This window comes from Ruditapes philippinarum, unplaced genomic scaffold (genome assembly GCF_026571515.1).
Source record: "Ruditapes philippinarum isolate M1 unplaced genomic scaffold, ASM2657151v2 ctg9021_1_1_1_1, whole genome shotgun sequence".
Classification (NCBI taxonomy): Eukaryota; Metazoa; Mollusca; class Bivalvia; order Venerida; family Veneridae; genus Ruditapes; species Ruditapes philippinarum.
In genome coordinates, this window is record NW_026865529.1 from 32777 (window position 1) to 55479 (window position 22703).

Here is a 22703-nt window from a genome sequence, read left to right on the forward strand (position 1 = left end):
TTATCGTTTCATATGTCCATTCACCCATATGAATAAAGTCTTGATCGTAAATTGGTTTTGATGGGAAAATGAAATTCATCTTTTCTTTTGTTCCAGGATAAGGAGGTATGAAATATATATGACATGCTTGTCTATCAAACGGCCAGTAAATCATTGTGAATGCACATAAGACATCAAAAGATCCCCCAAGTGCGACCTCAACATATCCATGGTTATTGACTAAAGCCATTTCCCATCCTTTTTCGACATATTCGTAGGGAACTCCATTACCTAGAATAAGAGGTGGAGTCCAAATATCTTCTGTCCGCAAATATAGAGTATCAATACCATCATAATCTGATTGTGACCATGTTAACTTATCATCTTTCCAGACTAAGTACAAGAGTGCTCTCATCTTCATCAATGAATTCACAGTATCTACTTCCGATATTGTCATTAAGGAAAACACAACTGTTACATTTAGCACGTGGGATTGGTTTGCCAAAGGTATAACGTCTTTATCATATTTTGAAAATAAATTCCTTTTAAGCGACGTCATGTTATCATAAGTTTGCGCATGTGTGCAAATCAAAGCTTGTATTAACACCATAAGATACATTAACGTTTTAGAAAAAATATCAAAATGCGGCATCTTGGTGTATGACAAGACTTTTCATAACATAATCCGGTACAAAAAAACTGTACTGTTTTGAAAACTTATATCATAACAATGATCACTTAATTCTAATGAATTGTTACTAAACGATGATTACCGACATCCTATTATATTGTCATGTCTGAGTTTTCAAAGTAAAATATTCACTATTGATTTACATTATCCTCATGTTTTCAATTAAATCATGTCTCTTGTTTGCTCAAGCTTTTACTTTATTAAACCACCACTATTAATTTGATCTGATTTATCAATATGTCTAAAAATGGAAGCGCTAAAAATCGAGAATCTAGACGCGGTTAGATCAATCGATAGCATTGAAAACCAAATGGAATGAGAGATGTTGTAAGGTGCGACACCTCCAACACCCTCTTCCTCAACATAATAAAGAATCATGTTTAAAGTCATTGTTTTGTATCTTACTATATTTCTCTTTCAAGATTATTCAAATCGGTTTCAAAAAGATTATTCAAATGGGTTCCAAAATTTCGAAAAAAATTATCCTAAAATACAAATAACATTGTTTTTTTCAATTGAAATTTTGTTGTTGTTATTGTCTGATTTTATTTTCCTGTCGATTATGAGTACATTAAAGCACTTATTTAAATATTCGATATCACTTCGGTCCCGCCCGTGAAATTTACGAGAATTAATATATAACGTATGAAAACAGAGAAAAACTGATTCCCTAAAGAACACCCAAAACGACAAAATTGAAAATGTTGCAAGACTAGTTTGAGTCTATATACATGGACGGTACTGGAAAGTGCAAGTCACCGTTCACGCCCTCCTGACACTGGCTTAAGGAGAATTCAACATTTAAACACGAAAATGGTGAAATTTTGAATGAATACTCTCAGATGTGTTCATACAGCGGTTATCATGTAACCTTCAATGTGACACTTTAGTCCCATCCATGAAAAGCGGCGTATGGTTCCCAAGTAAAAAAAGGCGTGTGTCATCCCTTAACGAAAGAAAGAAACAATGGGCGGAACTAAACAAAAGGGAATTTTGAGAGGGGATCAGAGGTTATGAAGTCTGGATATAATAGATAAGACGTCAATTAAAAGACAAATTTTAAAAGCGAGCCGCATATCTTTTGTCACACTAGCATAATGAGTAGAAGAAAAAGTTTATTTCGGTAACTTATACATTTACAGTATCTCTTTACATACAATAATTACAAATATAATAATTCTGTGGTCACATGACAAAAGCAAAGAAAGAAATTATAATAAGATCATAAAAAGTTTTAACTAATGACATTCTAGAAAATTTGTTTCAAACGGAGAACAGACAAAAAAAGAACATCATAACATCATTATCATTCATAGAAATAAAAGGTTCCAGAAAGAAAGAAAAACACCAAAACCAAAAAGACTTGAAAAATAACGTCGTCAAAAGTATAGTGTTACAAGTATCTTTTTAACGATAATATATTGAACTAATTAATATTACAAAATGTGTTATGAATTAACAATTGGTAGTAACAATTCTTGTCTCTTTCTATATATTTTCCTAAATTTACAAGTATAGCTTTATTATCTGATTGTAGTAACTCTACTAATTTATACAATAGGTGGCGCGATAGCTCAGTTGGTTAGACCACTGACTGTCACTCCTGAGGTTCCGGGTTCGATCCTGGGTAACACCCTTGGGATTTTTCAGAAACACTTTCAGTGTTTCCCACCTAACTAGAGGTTTACTGGTACGAAACCCAGGTAATCCTCGCATGTATCAGTGCTATACACTGGGCATGTAAAAAGAACCAAGGAATCTATTCAATAAGAGCTAGGGACTGGTTTCGGATTTCCTTGTATCTCATAGCTGTCTCTAGTGTCTGCTGAGGTAAGGACGCCTACTGAAATAAAGTGCTTGCACTTTCGTAGTTATTCCTTGACCGCCCGGTCTAAATATTTTCCTAAATTTACAAGTATAGCTTTATTATCTGATTGTAGTAACTCTACTAATTTATACATAGAAAGTGTAATAAAGTAATAATGCTTGATAAATCTTCTTCGAATATTTCGATAACACGGATAAACTAAAATAAAATGATATTCATCTTCAAATTCTTGTAAGTTACATGATTGACATAATCTTTCATTTCTTTGTATTATATTACGTCCGTATCTTCCGTTTCAATCTTTAAGTTTTGAGCAGATATTTCTACAAATATTCATACGTATACTATGCAATAAATATTACTTAAATATGGTTCCTAACAAAAGTCTTTTTTTATATAACTTTATAAATTGTTTAGTACGATATTGTTTTCTATGTCTGAATGCCATTTTGCCGAAAACAATCAATAACGTTTTGCTTAAATTCAGATGAAAAGAAACTACTTTTGATATTTAATGGGTTGTCCTACACAAAAGAAAGCCAAAATTATTTAATATGGATTTTACATTTTGAATTTTGAGCCCAATCATTTACACAAGTCAAACTATTGCTTACTGTATATCTTTCAGTATAATATTATCCGTATTTACAAGCTTAAGTCCAAATTGTATCTGTTGATATGTAAGGGGTATCTGCATAATTCGCCATACACTGCATTATTACTAGCACATTGTTTTGTTCCTAATATTTATTTGCAAAACTTACGGTGTACCCTTTCGATATCTTTAGATTTAGTGAAACCCCAAAGCGGACATGCATAATTAAGTATTGAGCCAACAAAGGCATCAAATAATTGTAGTGAAAAATGAGAATTTAAATGAAATGTGTTTATCTTATTCAATAAATGACTACTATGACGTCATTCCTTTGTTCTGCCTGTACTGTATGTTTAATACACTTCATTATTACTAGCACATTGTTTTACTCCTAATATTGATTTGCAAAACTTAATGTGTACCCTTTCGATATCTTTAGATTTAGTAAAACCCCAAACCGGGCATGCATAATTAAGTATTGAGCCAACAAAGGCATCAAATAATTGTAGTGAAACATGAGAATTTAAATGAAATTTGTTTATCTTATTCATTAAATGACCACTATGACGTCATGTCTTTGTTCTGCCTGTACTGTATTTTAATACAGTACAGGTAGGCGTCTAATATTATTGTGTAAGTCCAATATTAATCGTGTCGCACATTAATATTAGACGGTGTGTCGTGTACTGTAGTGAAAGAAGATTGTATGACCACGGGACTTTGGAATTTTATCCAAATATTAAATAAGTAAATGTAACCTCTTATATGAGAAGTAAATACGAGGAACGCATTGCCATTCACATTTTACAGAATTTACAAAAAAGAACAATAATTGTTATATGCGATACGGAAATGCTAAAACCGATTTTTTCTTTCTCATTTCACAAATACTATCTTCCAGACTACTGGTTTTCAATGCCAAGCCCTTAAAAATCATATAATTGCTTACGCTTCCCTAGTGAAAGGAAGCGGGGCGTCAGTAAGGATATAATTTTGATTGCATTGTTTAAATGGTTTTATTTCTGGCCTAGTTTTCCTTTTTTCTTTTTCGTTTTTATACATGTACATACATTTAGTTTACAATCATACCTGATTTGCTTCATTGTATGAACGTCATGTTTCAGCTTGTTCAACTTGACTCAATCAATTCGACTCTGCAGTTCTCTTGTAATTTTGTTGTGATTAAAACTTCCGTTGGATAACTTTGTTTCCAGATTTCTACAAGTTTATTTGAAAAACCATTTATATAATCACTGAAAAAACAGTTGTTTCTGGTGAGCGATTCAGGGTCATCATGGCCCTCTTGTTTATTTTCCATGTATTTGAATGCCATTGAGGAACATTTGTCTGTAAATGGTTTATAATGGTTTCTGCTTAAGCCAGTGCTAGGGGTTCGTGGACGGTAGTTTGTACTTTAAAGTACCGCCCATGAACAACATTTTCAATTTTGTCGTTTTGGACTTTCATCAGCGATTCTCATTTTCTCTATTTTAGAAGAAGTTTAGTAAGGTTATTTAAACATAGTTTTACTGCTTTATGCTGATGATATTGTAATTACTTCAGAATCGGAGTCCAGTTTACAGGAAGGTTAAGATTTGTTAGATGTCTATTGAAATAGATGGAAAATTAACAATGAACGTAAACAAAACAAAAATTACTCGTATATAACCGGATGAGCTGCTTTCCAAGAATTTTTGTCAATATTCTACGTGCAGAACTTTTACTGATCCTTAAAATTCCGATACGCAACACCACATTTTCGCTAGTCTAATAAATCTTTAACAGAGGCCATAATGCCGCTATGATAGGTGTAGCTCTTCCCGCTTGAAAATTGCTTGCAAAAGTCTTGCCACTTCTGATTTATATCCGAGTCATTTGTCAACCGTGTACATATATTCACAATGAGATTTCCTATTACAAGGTACATACATCCTATATAACACGTAAAAGCCGGTGATAGAGGCTGTAAAAAATGCATCTGTTATTATATTACAACAGTAAATCCAATCAAACAGTGTGAGACGTGTTTCATTTGTATCTGAAAAAGGGCACATGTAAAAATGCAATTTCTCAGGGAATACAATAGTTTCTAACTGGTTGCTTTACAACACCAAAGCTCTGTCAAAGTCAGTGTTTGCTATGGAAGTCAATAGTTGATATGGAAAAACAATGGTTGTTATGGAAGTCGATGGTTGCAATGAAAGACATTTTTTGCTATGGAAAGCCCCTCGTTGCCATGGGAGGTCACTGATTGAGTTGGAAAGTCACTGGTTGTTATGTTAGTCACTGGTTGCTGTTGGAAGTCAATGGTTGCTAAATACAACATCTATAGCTATGAAAAGTCAATGGTCGCCCCTAGAATGGGGCAAATTTTGACCCAAGGGCTATAATTTCAACAAATTTAGTACAGTCTTCTATATAATGCTTCATGTCAAAAACTAAGCTTTAACTTTTGTAGTTTTAAGATTATGTTTTTAGTTTTAACTATAACCGAGGGTTAAATTTTGACCCAAGGACCATACTTTGAACAATATTTGTAGAGGCCAAACAAACCTTTTTTCATACCAAATATTTAAGCTAAAGCCTCTATAGTATAATAGAAAAGGGGTGTTTTCTTATTTATTATAGACATGTAAGAAATTTAAAAACAAATAGTGGGCAGGGCCAATTTTTACCCAATGGCTATAATTTGAAAACATTTAGTAGAAGTCTAATCGAAAATATTTTATGTCAAAAACCTTAGCTTGATCTTTGGAAGTTTAGACAAAAAAAAACTTTGTTTAAGTTCTTACAAAAAACATATAAGGAAAATCTATGTCCCTCCGGGCGGGGCCAATTTTTACCCAAGGGCCATAATTTGTCCAAACCTATGAGAGGTTGAGCGCCGCCTTTCCTTGTTGATCTTGTTTATCATATTGTTTAGTACCAAATATCTAAGCTAAAGCCTCTATAGTATCACAGAAGAAAATTTCCTTTTTTTTGCTCAGGTTTATTTCAAATTTGCATTCTGGCCACCGGCCCACATAGATGAATACATATAATATATATATACAATAGCATATTGTCGTGGCAGCGTGTAAGGGTAACATTACATAACAACATATACATGTCAACATAAAGTTGAATAGTACAATAATACAATGGTATTCACAAAACATGAAATTGCATAATGAAATTTAGCAACCAACATAGAGAAATTTAAGATATAAATATATACATAAAAACATTGATAAGTCTCGTATTGTCTTTACACTTTTACATAATATTAAAAAGTTAAACTTGTACTTTCCATTACCGTCCATGAACAGTCTTAATCAATCCGAGCCTGCAACATTTGTCGTTTTAGGCGTTCTTTAGGGGTTACGTTTTTCTCTATCTGATGATTATTTGACTGTTTCAATACTAATTTGACATAAATTTTCTTATAAATAAAACAGAGAAAAATATTTCATACTGACAGTGTAAACAAAAAGAATTTCCCTAGGAATATCAATGTGTCATCCATTCTCTATCATCAAACATGAGAAAAGGACCTAAAAATAGCAAGGCTACTCCTAATATGTCTCTACAGTCCAGATGTTCTTCAAAATTTATATTGCATTTAAAATTTCTATAAAATAGCAGCTTTCTATTTTCTCAACATTCACTGTTCCAATTTTGCATATTCATCTTTTCATCTATTTACATAAATGGTAAAGAATAACGAGCTGTTGATTCCAGTTTTCTTAATCAAGCCTCATTATAAACTTTCTTTTTAATCTACATGTATCTTTATACTTTTTATTACTTTTAAAGTAATTGTTAAGATAAAAAAATCCCCCTACGTTCACGGAATTTTCTAAAATAGATATTACAGTTCCTTGCATTTTTTTTGTCGCACCAACACTGTTTATTGTATTATTCAAAGGTTTTCTTTCGTATTTTCTAAACGGGTCACTAAATGATATAATAGCATTTTAAAAATATATGAAAGATAACATCAATACTGTTATCGTCGATTTTCCTATCTATTTCATCAGAAAATCCTTAAGTGGTCATTTCAAATAAAAGGGACTCAAAACATTTCAATTACCTTTGTTAATACAAAATGTAAAATTGCCAGATTTAGAATTATTTCCAATATCATGGCGTAATGACACTATATTTACAGATATACATGCATATTATGTATTTCTATCTATATATTAGGAAAATCGATGACCCCTTGGATTATAATTTGAACATTTTTGTAGCGGTCAACAAATGTACCAAATATTTAAGCTAAAGCCTAAAGTATTATTTTGTTAATACTAAAAAAATAAAAGGGAAATCAATTATTTAATGGCCCCTTGGGCGGGGCCAATTTTGACCCAAGGGCTATAATTTGAACACATTAAGTAGATCATGTCTCATGTCTAAATACTAAGCTTTAGCTCTTACAGTTTTGAAGAAGATTTGTTTTTAAGTGTTTTTTTTTAAATACATTTAAGGCAAATTTGATCCAATGGCTATAATTTGAGCAGTATTTGTAGAAGTCAGCCAGACAATTTCTCATGCGAAGATATTGCCCTTTCAGTTTTCAATAAGAAGTTTTTTGAAGTATTAACTATATATATGGATATTCAATGGTCCCCTTGGCTTATTTTGACCCTATATAATGTATCTATATTTGAACATATTTTGTAGAGTTTTATTAGATAATGATGATGATACACAAAAAATAACTAAGCTCTTGTCATTGCACTTTCATTTTAAAAATCTATTATAAACCCTTCTGGCCAAGATATTCAATAGAGCATCATTATGTCATTTGAACAATTTAAGCTTGTGCTAGAAACATTATAGGAAAATTTCATTAAATTTCTGAGGAGATGCCATTTACCACGGACGAAATGACGCACGGACGGACGATGGGCGCCGGAAAAATTGTGACCACAAAAGCTCACATGAAGCATTTTGTCCTCTCAGGTGAGCTAAAACTATTGCATGTACGGTTTGATTGAGCCTGTTCATGAACGGAAGTTTAAATAGACATAAACTATGTCTTAAATTGACAAGAGTGTCAATCTAAGAGTATATAACGTACAAACAAAGATGTACCTGTGTGACTAGGAAAACAATAGGTAAAGGTACATTTTCTTTGCTCATATTTATTCCGATTTTACTTGTGTGTCTTTGTTATGACTTTTGTGACTTACATTGTCTAGGAAGATCAAACGAAAATTCTCTCCTAAGTACTAGTTATATGTCAGTTGTCGTCTAGCTACATGATAGCTGTAGTAGGTGACATTTGAAGGATTTATTAAGATTAATGGTTTAAAAGGTACTGTTAAATGTATTAACGATTACAAAATATTTACAAATTAAAAAGATTCCCGCTTTATTTCATTTAGCCCACTGCGGGTAATCTGATGTAGCTGCAAAATATATTGCTCCTATAAGGGACGCTAATATTGTTGCCGGTGCTACAGTGAAAAATGTTATCTTGTCTACCGAATTGCTGACATCTTTCCATGACATGACTCGTTCTTGTCGTACACTTCCCTCTGAAAGGAATTCATCCTCAAGTGATTTGTCTCTTTTATTCGACGCTGAAGACAAATTATTGCCTATCTCCAACTCCTTGGAATCAGATGTTAACGAATGAACCTCCTTTTTATTTTCATTTTTCGAACCATTCGAAATCACGAATCTTTTTCTATCAAATTTTGACACAAAGAATACAAGATTTTGGTGGGTTTGTCCGATAGGTTGTCCCTCTGTCCGGTGATATAAGTTCAAGCTGTATATGTTTATCATATTAACAAGAAAGGCAATACACACTAAGATAGCTATATAGATACACATGTATGGTAGGGGCTCCGATATTTTCGGAACTTGGTCCATGATAGCCATCATAAAAACTACAATTGACAACATAATTGTAACGGCAAATCCAATTCGCTCTCCAGATTCACATGGTATAAGAAACACGAACAGTCCAAGAAAGCAAACGCAGAACAAAGGTATTATTACTGTAAGCAAGTAAAAAGCGAATTGTCGCCGTATCTTCACAGTATAAATGATATCCCTACTAGCACTTTCAAATGTATTTGTGTAGGATACAGTTATCTTTTCATATGTCCATTCACCCATATGAATAAAGTCTTGATCGTAAATTGGATTTGATGGGAAAATAAAATTCATCCTTTCTTTTGTCCCCAAATAGATAGGTATGAAATAAATACGACATGCTTGTCTATCAAACGGCCAATAAATCATTGTGAATGCACATAAGACATCAAAAGATCCCCCAAGTGCGACCTCAACATATCCATGGTTATTGACTAAAGCCATTTCCCATCCTTTTTCGACATGTTCGTAGGGAACCCCATTACCTAGAATTAGAGGTGGAGTCCAAATCTCTTCTGTCCGCAAATACAGTGTATCAATACCATCATAATCTGATTGTGACCATGTTAACTTATCATCTTTCCAGACTAAGTACAAGAATGCTCTCATCTTCATCAGTGAATTCACAGTATCTACTTCCGATATTGTAACTAAGGAAAACACCACTGTTACATTTATCATATGGGATTGGTTTACCAAAGGTATAACGTTTTTATCATATTCTGAGAATAAATTCCTTTTAAGCGACGTCATGTTATCATACGTTTGTGCATCTGTGCAAATCAATGCTTGTTTCAGCAGCAGAAGATGTATGAATATTTTAGTAAGAAAATGAAAATGCCACATCCTGGTGTATGATTTGACTTTTTATAACAATAATCCGGTACAAATACTGTACTGTTCTAATATCTTTTTCATAACAATGGTCACTAAATTCTAGTAAATTATTACTAAACGATGATTAGCGACAACCTATTTGTTGTCATGCATTTGAGTTTTCACTATAAAATTTTCGCTATTGATTATTATTATTCTCATGTGGACCATTTATACAATAACGTGCTCGCTCATGCTTTTTACTTTATAAAATCATCGACTATGAAGCGTTATTTTAAAAATTGATATGTTTGAAAAATGGTTACATTGAAAATCGGAAATCCATACATAACATGTAAATAAAATGAAATGAGAGAAAATGTAAAGTGAAACACATCCAGCGCACTGTCTTGAGCAGAATTCACCCACGAGTACAATTAAGGATCGTGTATCAAGTCATTCTTTATTTTTCGATTAAGATTTTTCAAATGGATTTCAAAATTCGAAAAGATGAATCATAATATACAAAATTGATACCTGTTGTTGTTATAGTTTGATTTTATTGATCTGACTTTTATGAATACATAATAGACCTCCTTTAGATATTCAATACCACTTCTGTTCTGTCCGTGTAAGTAGAGAGAATTCAATTATTGTTTGGCTTTAACATATATACAATGTCTATCGCCAATACATATTATATAGTATAATGGAGGCACAAGACAATACAATACATATTTTGAACATGAGAAAATCATGATAATAGCACCAGCGTCATCACCAATACGCCCATTAACAATGTTTAAATTCGAATACAAACATTAACAAGAAAAGAATTGATGCAACGCAAGACATGCAGCAAGTGAAGATGAACTTGTAGACATATGATGACAAGATATTCTTATAAACGTTTCAATGGTTTATTGGTTTTTACCAGAATTGTATATCACTTATGAATGACCGGAAGAAAGTCATTGTTCATTATGAACTTGGGTAGGCATGTAAGAGATTAGAATATTACTTGTTATTTTTCATGATCATAAATGTAATATCGTGATTATTAAAAGCAACGGATATATACAATCATTTATAATCTCATTTGTGTAACGCATGATCAACACCACACCTGTGTATTGTCACTTATTACGTTATCGCTATTAGCGAAGACTCCCTTTTAAGGTATCTTTTCATGCTTTGTAAAAATATGATGCTGGCTATATTACCATGTTGATCATATTGAGCATAATTTTTTATTATACAAGAATTGTCATATCTATTTTTATATAATAGAATATAATTGATGAACACTGTTTTGTTTTTCTTTCTATTTTTTTTTTTGTATTTAAGGTGCTATTCTAATACTGATGTTTTTATTTTTACTACTTTTTTATTAAAATTGTTAAATAAATTTTAAGAATTCAATTGTCATATTGACCAACGATTATAAGTCAAAAATAACTGGAAAAAGTCAGTAAATTATGGTTAATCTTTCAATATCTTATATTGTTTATTCTTAAACCATGTCCATATACATTTGTATTTTTCTTTATCATTTTTTTTTTAAATTATCAATCAATTAAATAATTCATAAAATCTAATTGGTAACTTTGAGTAATTCCTCAGCATCTTTACTAAACACGAATAAGAAATTAAATTAAATGTTTCAAAGTTGATGGTGTCATATTAATACCATTAAATGTTCTTTTTACTCAATATTTATTGTTTTTATCTCATATAAATAAAATGAAACATGCTATTGTTGTTGTTGGTTTTTTTTTCGAATTGTATGTTTATGTATTATAATAATCAATAAATTTGAAAGTTGATCTGTGCTTATTAATTATAATAACCAAACTAAGTGACAAACATTCATTTTGGAAAAAAAACTTATTTATCTGTAACAATATCAAACATCTACTCCAAAGCCGGAAGAGACCGGACAATAAACGTGTGATACTATTCGGCGGTTAAAATAAAACATGGACTTGCCCCTGAATATATGGGAGAAAACTTTATTCCATTAGATTCTGTTCCTACTTACAGGCAAGTGAAAGTGGTTGTTATATGCTATCTAAGGTCAAAGGTTTCGGATCAAAGTCTTTTGCTTACAATGGATGTGTATTGTTGAATAAACTACCCTCTTCTATTAGGATGTACTCAAAATTGTACAATTTTAAATTATCTGTTAAAACACATTTACCTAATAGGTAATTATCTCTTTCAAGGGTGTCTATCCTCTAGTCGTAATGTTTATTATTTTTATCTATCTATTTTAATTTGAACATTTTATGTATACTATTGTCTTTCTTCAATTTAAAACTGTGATAAGTCATTTTCATGCCTCTCTTTGTCAAAACCATCAGTATCTAAGGACCACAATGGAAACAAGAGATTAAGTACTCTTGCTTGTGTTATCCTTGGTATGATGGTTTTGATATGGTTAGAACAAAAATTCATGATTCAAATGATAATCTTGTTTCTTGGTGGTATATATTTATATAAAACAGACATATAGATCAACTTCAAAACCAAAAATGTTTGACTGTATTTATAGAAAAGACAATTTCCACCATGGCCTCTCTTAGATTTTAAACTATCAGGTCTAGGTACAGAAATATGCTAATACCCGATCAATAAAAATTATTAGTTTTAGTAATAAGTGTTTATTTGGAATATACGAAAAGTCACATTAGTTTATTGTATAAACACAATCGTAGTACCACAGTCGGTGAAGTGATTGTGTAATATAAGAGAAGTTTGTGATTCAAATCCTACTGTTGCCATTGTTTGTAATGTTTCGTTATTTTTGCAATATACATGTATTTTAATGGAAATGGCTGAGTGCAAAAAATGTAAACTTGAATGTGAACAACTCAAAAATACGGTTTTGTCTTGTTTTACATTATATTTTACGAAATTGAAAAGACATTTTATGATTTTAATTCTTAAAGGATTTTATTTAAAAAGAGTATTAAGAAAAAACAACAACAACATAAAAAGATAATAAGGAAAATATAAATAAGACAAAGCAAATGACCTACGCTGTCTCGTTCTTCCAACACTTATTGAATGGTTGGGTTAGCTCCATCACATTTCTGAATGCTCTTTTACAGCACCGTGTTGATGGCCCGATCACATTTGCGAGTGCTCTTTCACAGCCCCGTGTTGATAGCTCGATCACATTTGCGAATGCTCTTTCACAGCACCGTGTTGATGGCTCGATCACATTTGCGAGTGCTCTTTCACAGCCCCGTGTTGATGACTCGATCACATTTGCGAGTGCTCTTTTACAGCCCCGTGTTAATGGCTCGATCACATTTGCGAGTGCTCTTTCACAGCACCGTGTTGATGGCTCGATCACATTTGCGAGTGCTCTTTCACAGCACCGTGTGGATGACTCGATCACATTTGAATAAATGTAAATATTTTATTTCTAACCAAACGCTGTGATATATGCTTTTTGGTAAGACAAAGAGGAGGTTAGGATAATGTTCCCTGCAAAATAAAGTGGGCAGTCATTCACTTTACGGTAATTAAATCACTAAATGTCTCAAATTAATAGAAAACAGGAAAGTTTATATTTAGGGTATTTCATACCGACAAGGTATCCAAAATGGTTAGAAAAATGTTCTATGTGACATAGCATTCATCGATGTTTAAAAAACAAACATATTTTTTTCAAATGATGTTATAAGAAACTGTTTTTACTTTTTCAGCTTTGCTTTGAAGGAGGGCTCTACAACGGAAGTGTCGAAAGCTGTCATCTGTACAGTTCACCAAAAAATGAAAGAGGCACCGTTTAGAAGGGGTGATAGTAGACGACAATATAGAATTTTTATTTGAAATATGTTAAGAATTCTCGATTTTCCTTTCTTCCTTTGACTTGACATTTTTTAAAAAGTGCAATCAAATATTTTTGATAATACGTAAAGATACTTAAAACGAGTGGTGATTCATTCTTTTATTTGAGATTTATTTTTGTTAGATACAAATTTTAGTTGTTGCAAACAGTCATATTGTGGTCAGTTAAATAGAGTACAAGTTTATTTCTGCTTTGAATCTAACAGCACATTGGATCTCTCTTTATGATAAAAATTTCAATTAAACGAGAAGTTGATTACTTTCAGTGCATTCAAATCGTTTAATCAAGATATTTCCCTAGACACCTATGCAATTAGTTTCTTATTGGTCATTGCACCATTTATTATTCCCGCATTCATTTAAGCATGCACTTTCATGAAATCATGTGAAACATAATTAATAGAATGATAAATTCATATTGATTTGTTTTATATTATTCAGCAAAATTCGACAAAACGAGGAATCCGGTGTTTTACCTTACTTCAGCTGCCATTGTTCTGTATATATTTCTGTAAATAATTTATACATGGAAATGCAATAGAATGACGATGAATCGACCAGTTCAGCATAACAGATGAGAAAATAACGCCAAAATCAGGTGAAGTCGGATGCGTTCAGAACTTTTGATATGACAAAGATTTTGAATATCGAAGACGTCAACTTAAACATAATCTTTACAGATACAATTTAACCGAGCCTGCAACATTCTCAATTTTGCCGTTTTCTTTTCTATGTTTGTTGTTGTTGTTTTTTACCTTTGTGGATTCTTATTGTCTCTATTTTATAACACTAATACCATGGAATAACAGCGTTTTAACTTATAAAATAATTAATATAAAAACAAATATCACATGTTTTACGAGTACTTTATCAAATGTCTTTATTTTTATCTTATTTCTATTAAAGCAGCACGCCTCCAGATTCATGCTTTTTTTCATGAAAATTTGAAAATGTATTTTTTAGTATAATATTACCAAAATTTACCAAAAGAATGCAATTTACACATTATCAATGGCACTAACAACCCACGTAAATTACCATTAAAAGGTCAAAGTCTTACTGCGTAAGTAACGCAGTAGAAATAAAGCGAAAAAATAGAGAAAAATCGGTGATTAATCGCACATTACATGTAAATTATTACAAGAAATCGAATCTTTATACTTTTTCTAGAATCTAACTACATTTTTCTCAGGTTTGATTTTATCGAAAAATGTTTGCTCATCTGGAGGCGTGCAGCTTTAAAACACATTGAGATAAAGAACTCAAGCTAATGTGCCAAACCCGATTTTATGATACGATGAAAAAATATCGAGTTGTTATAAAACCCTAAAATGTTCTACTTTTTCATAAAAACAGATACCCTGTCTGCTTGTCATGAAAAAACATGCATCAAATATTTATAATACTAAAACAGTCATTTTTCTTCTCTTATATATATATAAAACCATTTCTTTTCAATTAAATTTAAACGCTTTTACCAGTATAATTCTTTTAGAAAAAGTCTATATTCAGACGTTTGTCGTGGCTGTTATTGTATTTATTATCATAGTAACATTTAAATAGGTTATTATGTAATGTTTAAATCGTGTATCTTTTTTAATGAAATGTTTAAATCGTGTATCTTTAGCTCATTTAAGTTTTTGATCAGTCGATCCGGCGACTGCGTCCACTGTCTTAAACGTCACTTAGTTGATATTTTTGTATGAGAAAACACTTTTCAATCTTATTTTGTGAAACTGCGATGTCAAGAAATAAGATATTTAGCATGAAGCATTACCTTGTAAACCTCTGCAAAAATGATATTAATCATGCCTTTCGGTTAAACTGGCCCGTCTGGGGGTCACTTGATCTTGATTCATATATGCATACGATATAAAGGGAAATACAATTAAGTCTTATTGTATGAAACTACAAAGCAAAAGGCTTAGACATTTGGCATGTAGCATCAGTGTTTGGATTGTTACAAAGTTATATTAATCATGTCCACTGAGTCGCTTGTTTTTGTTTTTAGACTACGGTTTAGGAAAAGACATTTTATATTTTGTGGATAAATACCATGCCTATACATATAACATTGCTAAGTAAACCTCTATAAATTATGCACCTAGGGTAAAACATGCCTACACTTTGAAGGTCACATAATGTCACAAGGATAATTAGAAATAAAACAAATTTCTATCTTAAATGAAAGATTATTTTTTATTACTCAAAAAAATTTACATTCGGGCGTATATTAGCCCGCTTTTGTGAGGCTCTTGTTGAATATTATTGTTCTTGTCTGTCAATTCAAATCGCAATGTGCTTTACCTTAGTAGGCTCAAATGAAATGTGTGGTCCACTCACGTACATACACATGCAGCGAAGGGACATGCAGTGAAGGGTTTAACCATTCTATATATTTATCACACTTGCCAAATCGGAACTGAATAATGGTAAAAAATTCGACTGATTAATGCTTAACATTCACTTTAGTGCCTCTGTATCTATAGTAATCTAAAATCTTGAATGTAAATATTCATTTCTAATAAACTTATCACTACATAAAGAGTATTGATGTTCAACATTAAAGTACGTTTGATCGCGTTCCTTTCTTATTTATGTGCGCATCTTGTATACATGTGTTACAATGTGTAATGGCCATTGATGTTTTGTTCAGAACAGCTTTACTTCATTGACTTTAATTAAAAAGCCGATGACATATGTAGATTATACTGAACACGTGTGCATTAATTAAAGTAAATTCACCTAAACACCTTGTGTCAGATGTCTGATGTTTGATATATATACAACCGATTCAGAAGAGGGAATAAAATGGTGTATCAGGATTTAAATAAAATGAACAGGATGTTTATGTTAACGCTGGTCTGGGGATCGATGGTGGGTTAAGTTCAGTAATACATTTACCAATCTTAAGCTATTTCTCGTTATGTGAATTTCTGTTATACATTTATTGTAAAAACCAACATACGGAAAAAATCGATAAGACCCAACATAGTAATATATTCCAATAAGCACTATATATGCTGGGATGCAAGGCGTGATATTGTTTTAACACAGACGTTAAGGCGTCACAGAGGTCAATTTGATTTGTTCTGCTAACATAATTATTATTTCTAAAATGATGGGAGATCAATTCCTTGTTCTTTTTAATACGATCACATCTCAGCTATACCATGTTTTATTTTTAGGGATTTTATTTAGAAATACCTGGTCCAACAATGATTGACATCAAAATAATATTTAGTGCAACATACGAGGAGGTTTCTAGATCAGTCAGTGGGCGTGGTGCTGGTGGGTTCTTCGGCGCTTTGATTGGTGGATTTTTAGTGGACAAATTTAGCAATTCCCTAGATTTATTAATAGCCCTATCAGAGACAATAGCAGGATTGGCTATTATACTTGTACCGTACACGTACACGATTAACACACTCTGGTTTCATTATTTAATCCTTGGTATGTGTAATAGCATAGTAGGAATTGGTAAGTGAAAATAATGCCATACATATTTATATATGCATGCATGTACACCATAAAATCGAAAATTCATTTTTTTATGTTTTTCATTTTTGATTTTAATTTGGAACCGTTTTCAATGCCATTTTATTTATATTTTCTATTACATTATATATTTATTTTTCAATTATCGATTTACACAATATACAGGATATAGAATTATGCATAACTATATATATGTACATGTATTAATGAATATTTAACACCTATACAACAAACCAATGTAGTCTGACCAGACACGCTCATAGGCTTTATATATTGGTATCTTCTTTAAATACATATTGCGTAATGCAGAAGAGTACGAAACTGTCAATTTCAATTTCTGATCAGTTCTTTTCATTGTTTTCTAAATTAAACACATGATTACTAATTTGCGTCATATTATGATTTTTGTTTTACTTTACAGCTGGTGTTCGGTCTGTTATAATACTGTGGCCACAAAACACGGCGGTCACTCTTCAGTTACTTCACGTTGGGTATGGGATCGGTGCGTTACTGGTTCCGCTTGTTGTTAATCCATTTCTTGCTGTCGTACAATTTCCAAAACAGATAATCCCCAACAAGAACAGCGAAGATTTCAATGTTATTAAAGAAACACGAGTGCATATTGTATATATTGCTATAGGAATTGGAACAATACTACTGTCTCTGGTATTTTACCGTTTCCATTTTGACCGTTACTTTTGTAAAGGATACAAAAGAGTTAAAACTTCACCAGAGACTTCATCCAAGAAATTAACATTCAAAGAAATGATTAATCCTGCTACATATTCTAATGGACAGTTTTGTTATGGTGTTTATATCCTGACTGTTTTGTTTCTATATTATTTTACTCTGGTAGGTGGTATGGAGATGTTTGGACAGTTTGTTCGATCTTTTAGTGTCACAGTTTTTAGGTTTTCAAAGTCAGAAGCGTCCTATCTAAATATGACCTTTTGGCTGGGACTTACGATTGGAAGACTTGTGGGATCAGTGCTTTCCAGTTATGTGCCAATTAGAAAGCTCTTTTTATTTCAAGTGTTTATGCACCTTATGTCATCGTCAATGTTAAATATGTACGCGTCTCTACGTCCTTCGCTGTTATGGTATTGTACAGCGTTTGAAGGATTCTTGATATCACCTCTATATCCCAGCGGTATTGCATATACAAATACTTTCTTTGAAGTAAGTGGACTGTGCTTAATGATAATACGGTTAGGGGGGAGCTTTGGCGATTTGAGTTTTATATGGATCAGTGGAACACTTTACGATTTGTATGGACCTAATTCAATTTTGTATACTATACAGCTAGTAGGAATGATTTTAATTTTCTGTGCAGTCTTTCTCAGAATTGGGGAGAAATGTATATGTAAAACAGTGAAAGAATTGGAATTACTCATAAACCCTTAAGTCAAAGATCTACCTCGAACTTTATGTAAAAAATATATTCTTAAGAAACAAATTTATTTTAAATGAGCTTCTGTTTTTTACAGTTAGTCAATATCATATGCCAGCAAAGGTTGAATATAATTATTGTGTATCAAAAGTTGCTTGTTTGTAAGCTACTGTCATCTTGAACAGACTCTTTTAAATTAATTTCTCTTTTGACATTTTTGTAGGGTGTTTACCTCAAAACATTTTACCCCCCCCCCCTTCTTCATTTTGTTCTGTTATTAGGGCTCATACATTATCATACATGAGTATGTAAGCAAACATCTATAAAATAAGAAGGAGAAGTTCTGAACACTGAGATGTCTGCTTATCGTATCATGATGTTCAGTCTTATTTGAAAATAAGATTCTTTCAAATGATTTTCGAACGCCGTTAATTCGGAATTAACCTATATTAGTGTTCTGCCATGACATTTTACAAGTATGGAATCAGATCTTTTCAGAAAAATATATAATATTCGATATAGACACATTGTCCCATGTCGAGCTTGAATAACATCATCCATAAAAAGATATACTAAAACATTGATTACTGCTATGTTTGGAAGTCAGTGGCGTTTTCAAACGTACACACATGGGAGCTCCTATATTGTCACATTTGTCGATAACGGTTAAAATGAAGTTTGAGGAAGAAAAAAGTCACTTACTTCATTTAAATTAGTTCAAATTATTACACCCATTAGTACAATACACCTGTATAAGTATTTGGCATGGACCATTGGCGCCATAGAGTACCTTTAATTTATTTTATAAAATATTAAGTCATATCGACTCGTATAACACATAATAACCTCTGAGCGTAATTCGAAGATAAACAGTTACTGTCGATAATTGACTTTACATATTTATTTTGTTCATATTTGGAGAGCAAAACATAATTATAATGAAATACATTGTCATATCAACTATATATACATGTACATATGTATAAACAGCATACATTTTACTTCTTTGAATAGTGCATAAACAAACATTACTATATAAACCATTCGATTTTAAAGCCTTAATATAGTATTTTAGCATAAAAATAATTCAATCCAAAACAAGTAAAACATTAAGTTCACTATTATAATGACCAATGAAACAGACTGGTCTTCAGTTAAATGATCTTGTCGAAAACGAAATTAAGATACATTTCAGGAATCAATAGTATGCAAAATGGCCTATACGTTAAATAATTTGCTTACTCTCTGTACCAGTATTTTTATCAATAGCTTGTAACAACTTAGACATAACAAGAAAACACTTGAGTAAGCTATCTGCAACACTATAAAACAGGTCAATAATTCAATTCTATCAGTTATATATGCACTAAATTTCACGCTCCATAATTCATGTAGTACATGTCTGTATTAAAGTCAAAACAATTCACACACTAGCCATTTTAAAACAAAATTGGATTTTTTTTCGAGAACTAAGCCAAGCTGATCTGACGGTGATAACTGTATAAATGAGATGTATTTGTTGTATCCGAGATTTTCAATAACAGCTCCCCATACCTTTTCACGCGTGTCTAGGTTCTTAGGACAGTAACATATTTGATGTTGCACAAAGTCTTCATATAAACAATTACATTTGTCACATTTCTAGACATATTTTTAGAGACAAAGCACGATATTATGTAAATGCGTTTTTTTTTTGCAAAGGGACAGTAATCGAGGGATATTCCTTGACTTTCTCCATAATGTGCAAGGGTTATACCCCATTGGTAATATTGGTGTTTACACTTGAAACTGCACTGTAACTGCACTATCCAAGTCTTTTCTTCTTCGGTTCGATTACATATTCATGTAATATTCGTTTCCATGAAGATTTTGGTGAAAATCTACCGTCTGTTACATATTAATCAATAACATCACTCAAACCATGTTTCCGAAGAATACAATAAATGTCAGGAATATACCCTTGTGTTTGACTATCAAAATTTAAGTAGTGAAACAGTCTATTATTGAATATATTCTTTGCCAAGAAAGTGTTTGGTGTCTACAGAGCTGACTTAGGAAATGTAGCTTCTTTAGTTGACGGAAGACTGTAGTGTTATAACATCTAACGTACTCAATACAAAAAGCCGTTGGCATTCTTATTGGAAAGGACTGCATGTGTTTAACACAAACACGATGAGACTGCTCAAGACGTAGTGCATCTGTTGCAGACAATTAGGATCATAATTCACAGCCATATAAGACCTTTGGAATAACTGTCGAATTATAGAAAACTTTGGAAGAAATGGGATTCAAACCTTGTGGCGACTGCCTACTATGGACTATATTCAGGTATGTCCCAAGCACTATCAACGGCATCCTAATTCGTCAGAAAATGATCAGTTTTCACCCCTAAATGAACATAAGAATTAGTTTCACTTACAACACTATTACCAAGATAAAAACGTCCTGTTGTTCGAACTAACCGTACTCCGCTCATTAGATATGACTATCAAGATCAACAAAGAAAGGCGTCGTTCAATGAACGCAACCTGTACACGACCCAGCAATTAGAGCTAGTGGCATGGAGTCCATGCGGACCAGGCAGGGCACAAGGCACAGCACGGACAGGCTAATCACTAAAATGATAAATAATTTGTAACTGATAAGGAATTCAAAGAAAACAAATAAATGTTTGAATAATTGGCCCAAAAAGTCAAAAGGCACAGGGGAAGGAGCCCGGGGAAGGGGGAGGGTAAATTAAAGCGATAAGACTAAGGGCCAAGGGGAATATACTTACCATAGACGAGAAAACAACAAGGGACACAAGCAAAAGTGTCACCAAAACAGTATGAAACATCATATACATACATCTGAGGAACACAGATGCCGCCTTGGAACGGTCAGCAGCACAATTACAGCTGGGGAGTTTAAACCGGTTAATGGTGCACATAACAAGACGACTACAGCCCATTTATCAGCGTTATAACTATACCTCATAAGTTTGGAGTAATTTTTACTAATATCAAGTATTTGTTTAAGATACTGAACTGAAAATAATATAAAGAGCATGTCATCAGTAACAGTAGGTAAACTAAGCCTCGTGTCATACACACAAATTCTATATTCACTTTGTTCTAATGCATTCAAGAGGCCATTAATGTACAGAAGATACAAAATTGGTGAACTTCATTCCCCTAGCCTTGTGCCTTGAAGAACATTAAACCAGTCGGAGTGTTCACCTTGATATCGTATACAGCTTGTCATGTGTGTAAACATTGCATTGAAAGCTAAAAATTAGTTTCATCGATACAAGTTTCAAAAATATGTTTATACACCATGCCTTTGTGTCAAACTGTATCCGTCCATAAAACACACGTACATTTAAGAGCCTGATTTGCGAGCAAATTGGATACTTTCTCTGAGTATAAATGACGTCATTAGGCAGGGTAAACCATTGTAAAATAATCCTTGATTGATTAATAGGCCCACAAAGTAAAAGGGCATCGGGGAAGGGGATATGAAAAATGTGTCACGAAACTACAAATAATATATGATAAACAAGATCAACAAGGAAAGGCGGCGTTGAATGAACGCAACCCCCATACGACCCAGCAACAAGACCCAGTGGCAAGGAGCCAAGGCGGACTCCAAACAAACACAGGACAGGGCACAAGACAGAGCACGGACAGGTTGATCGCTAAAATGATAAAAACATACATCTGAGAAACATAGAGGGGCGCCGCCTTGGAACTGTCAGCAGCTGGGGAGTGTGGCACCATACTCCAGTCTTAGCCCCACCTTGTTCTTATAAACGAGATGGTGTAAATAAAATAAATCCCCACCAAGTGAAATTCTAACAGTTGTTATGGTTACAAAAGGTGAAATAAATACAACACCGAAAATATCATGTAGAAACATTTACAAGAAAACCCAATGATTATAACAATGTCTTAAAGGAAGACAGAGCAACAAGAACATCACCTACAAGGGCACGACGAAGCAATGATGAAAACGAATATTAAGGCAATTCAGTTCCAAAGGGCTTTAAGAAATGTCCATCATAGAGTCTTCCACTTAGTCCGTCAAGAGGAAAAGGTAAGCGTCCAACTATAAAAGGGTTGAACACTAAGCATGCGGTTTGTCTTAAAATAGTAGGGTCATAACATAACCTCTTTTAATTTTTAGTAAAGATAAC

At 32.6% G+C, this 22703-nt stretch overlaps 1 protein-coding gene across 2 annotated transcripts in view; it reads left to right on the plus strand.

Annotated features, from left to right (window-relative positions):
• The window catches only part of LOC132729445 (sodium-dependent glucose transporter 1-like), a 35691-nt gene extending 16852 nt beyond the window's left edge, over positions 1-18839 (plus strand). The window contains exons 1-3 of one of the 2 annotated variants that reach the window (XM_060715209.1): positions 16435-16518; positions 16830-17121; positions 17561-18839. In XM_060715209.1, coding sequence (XP_060571192.1) covers positions 16453-16518; positions 16830-17121; positions 17561-18543 — 1341 coding nt within the window. In that variant the 5' untranslated portion in view covers positions 16435-16452 and the 3' untranslated portion in view covers positions 18544-18839. Of the gene's footprint in view, positions 1-16434; positions 16519-16829; positions 17122-17560 lie in introns of those variants that run through there. The other variant, XM_060715208.1, reaches the window with a different exon arrangement.
• The last annotated feature ends 3864 nt before the right edge of the window (positions 18840-22703 follow it).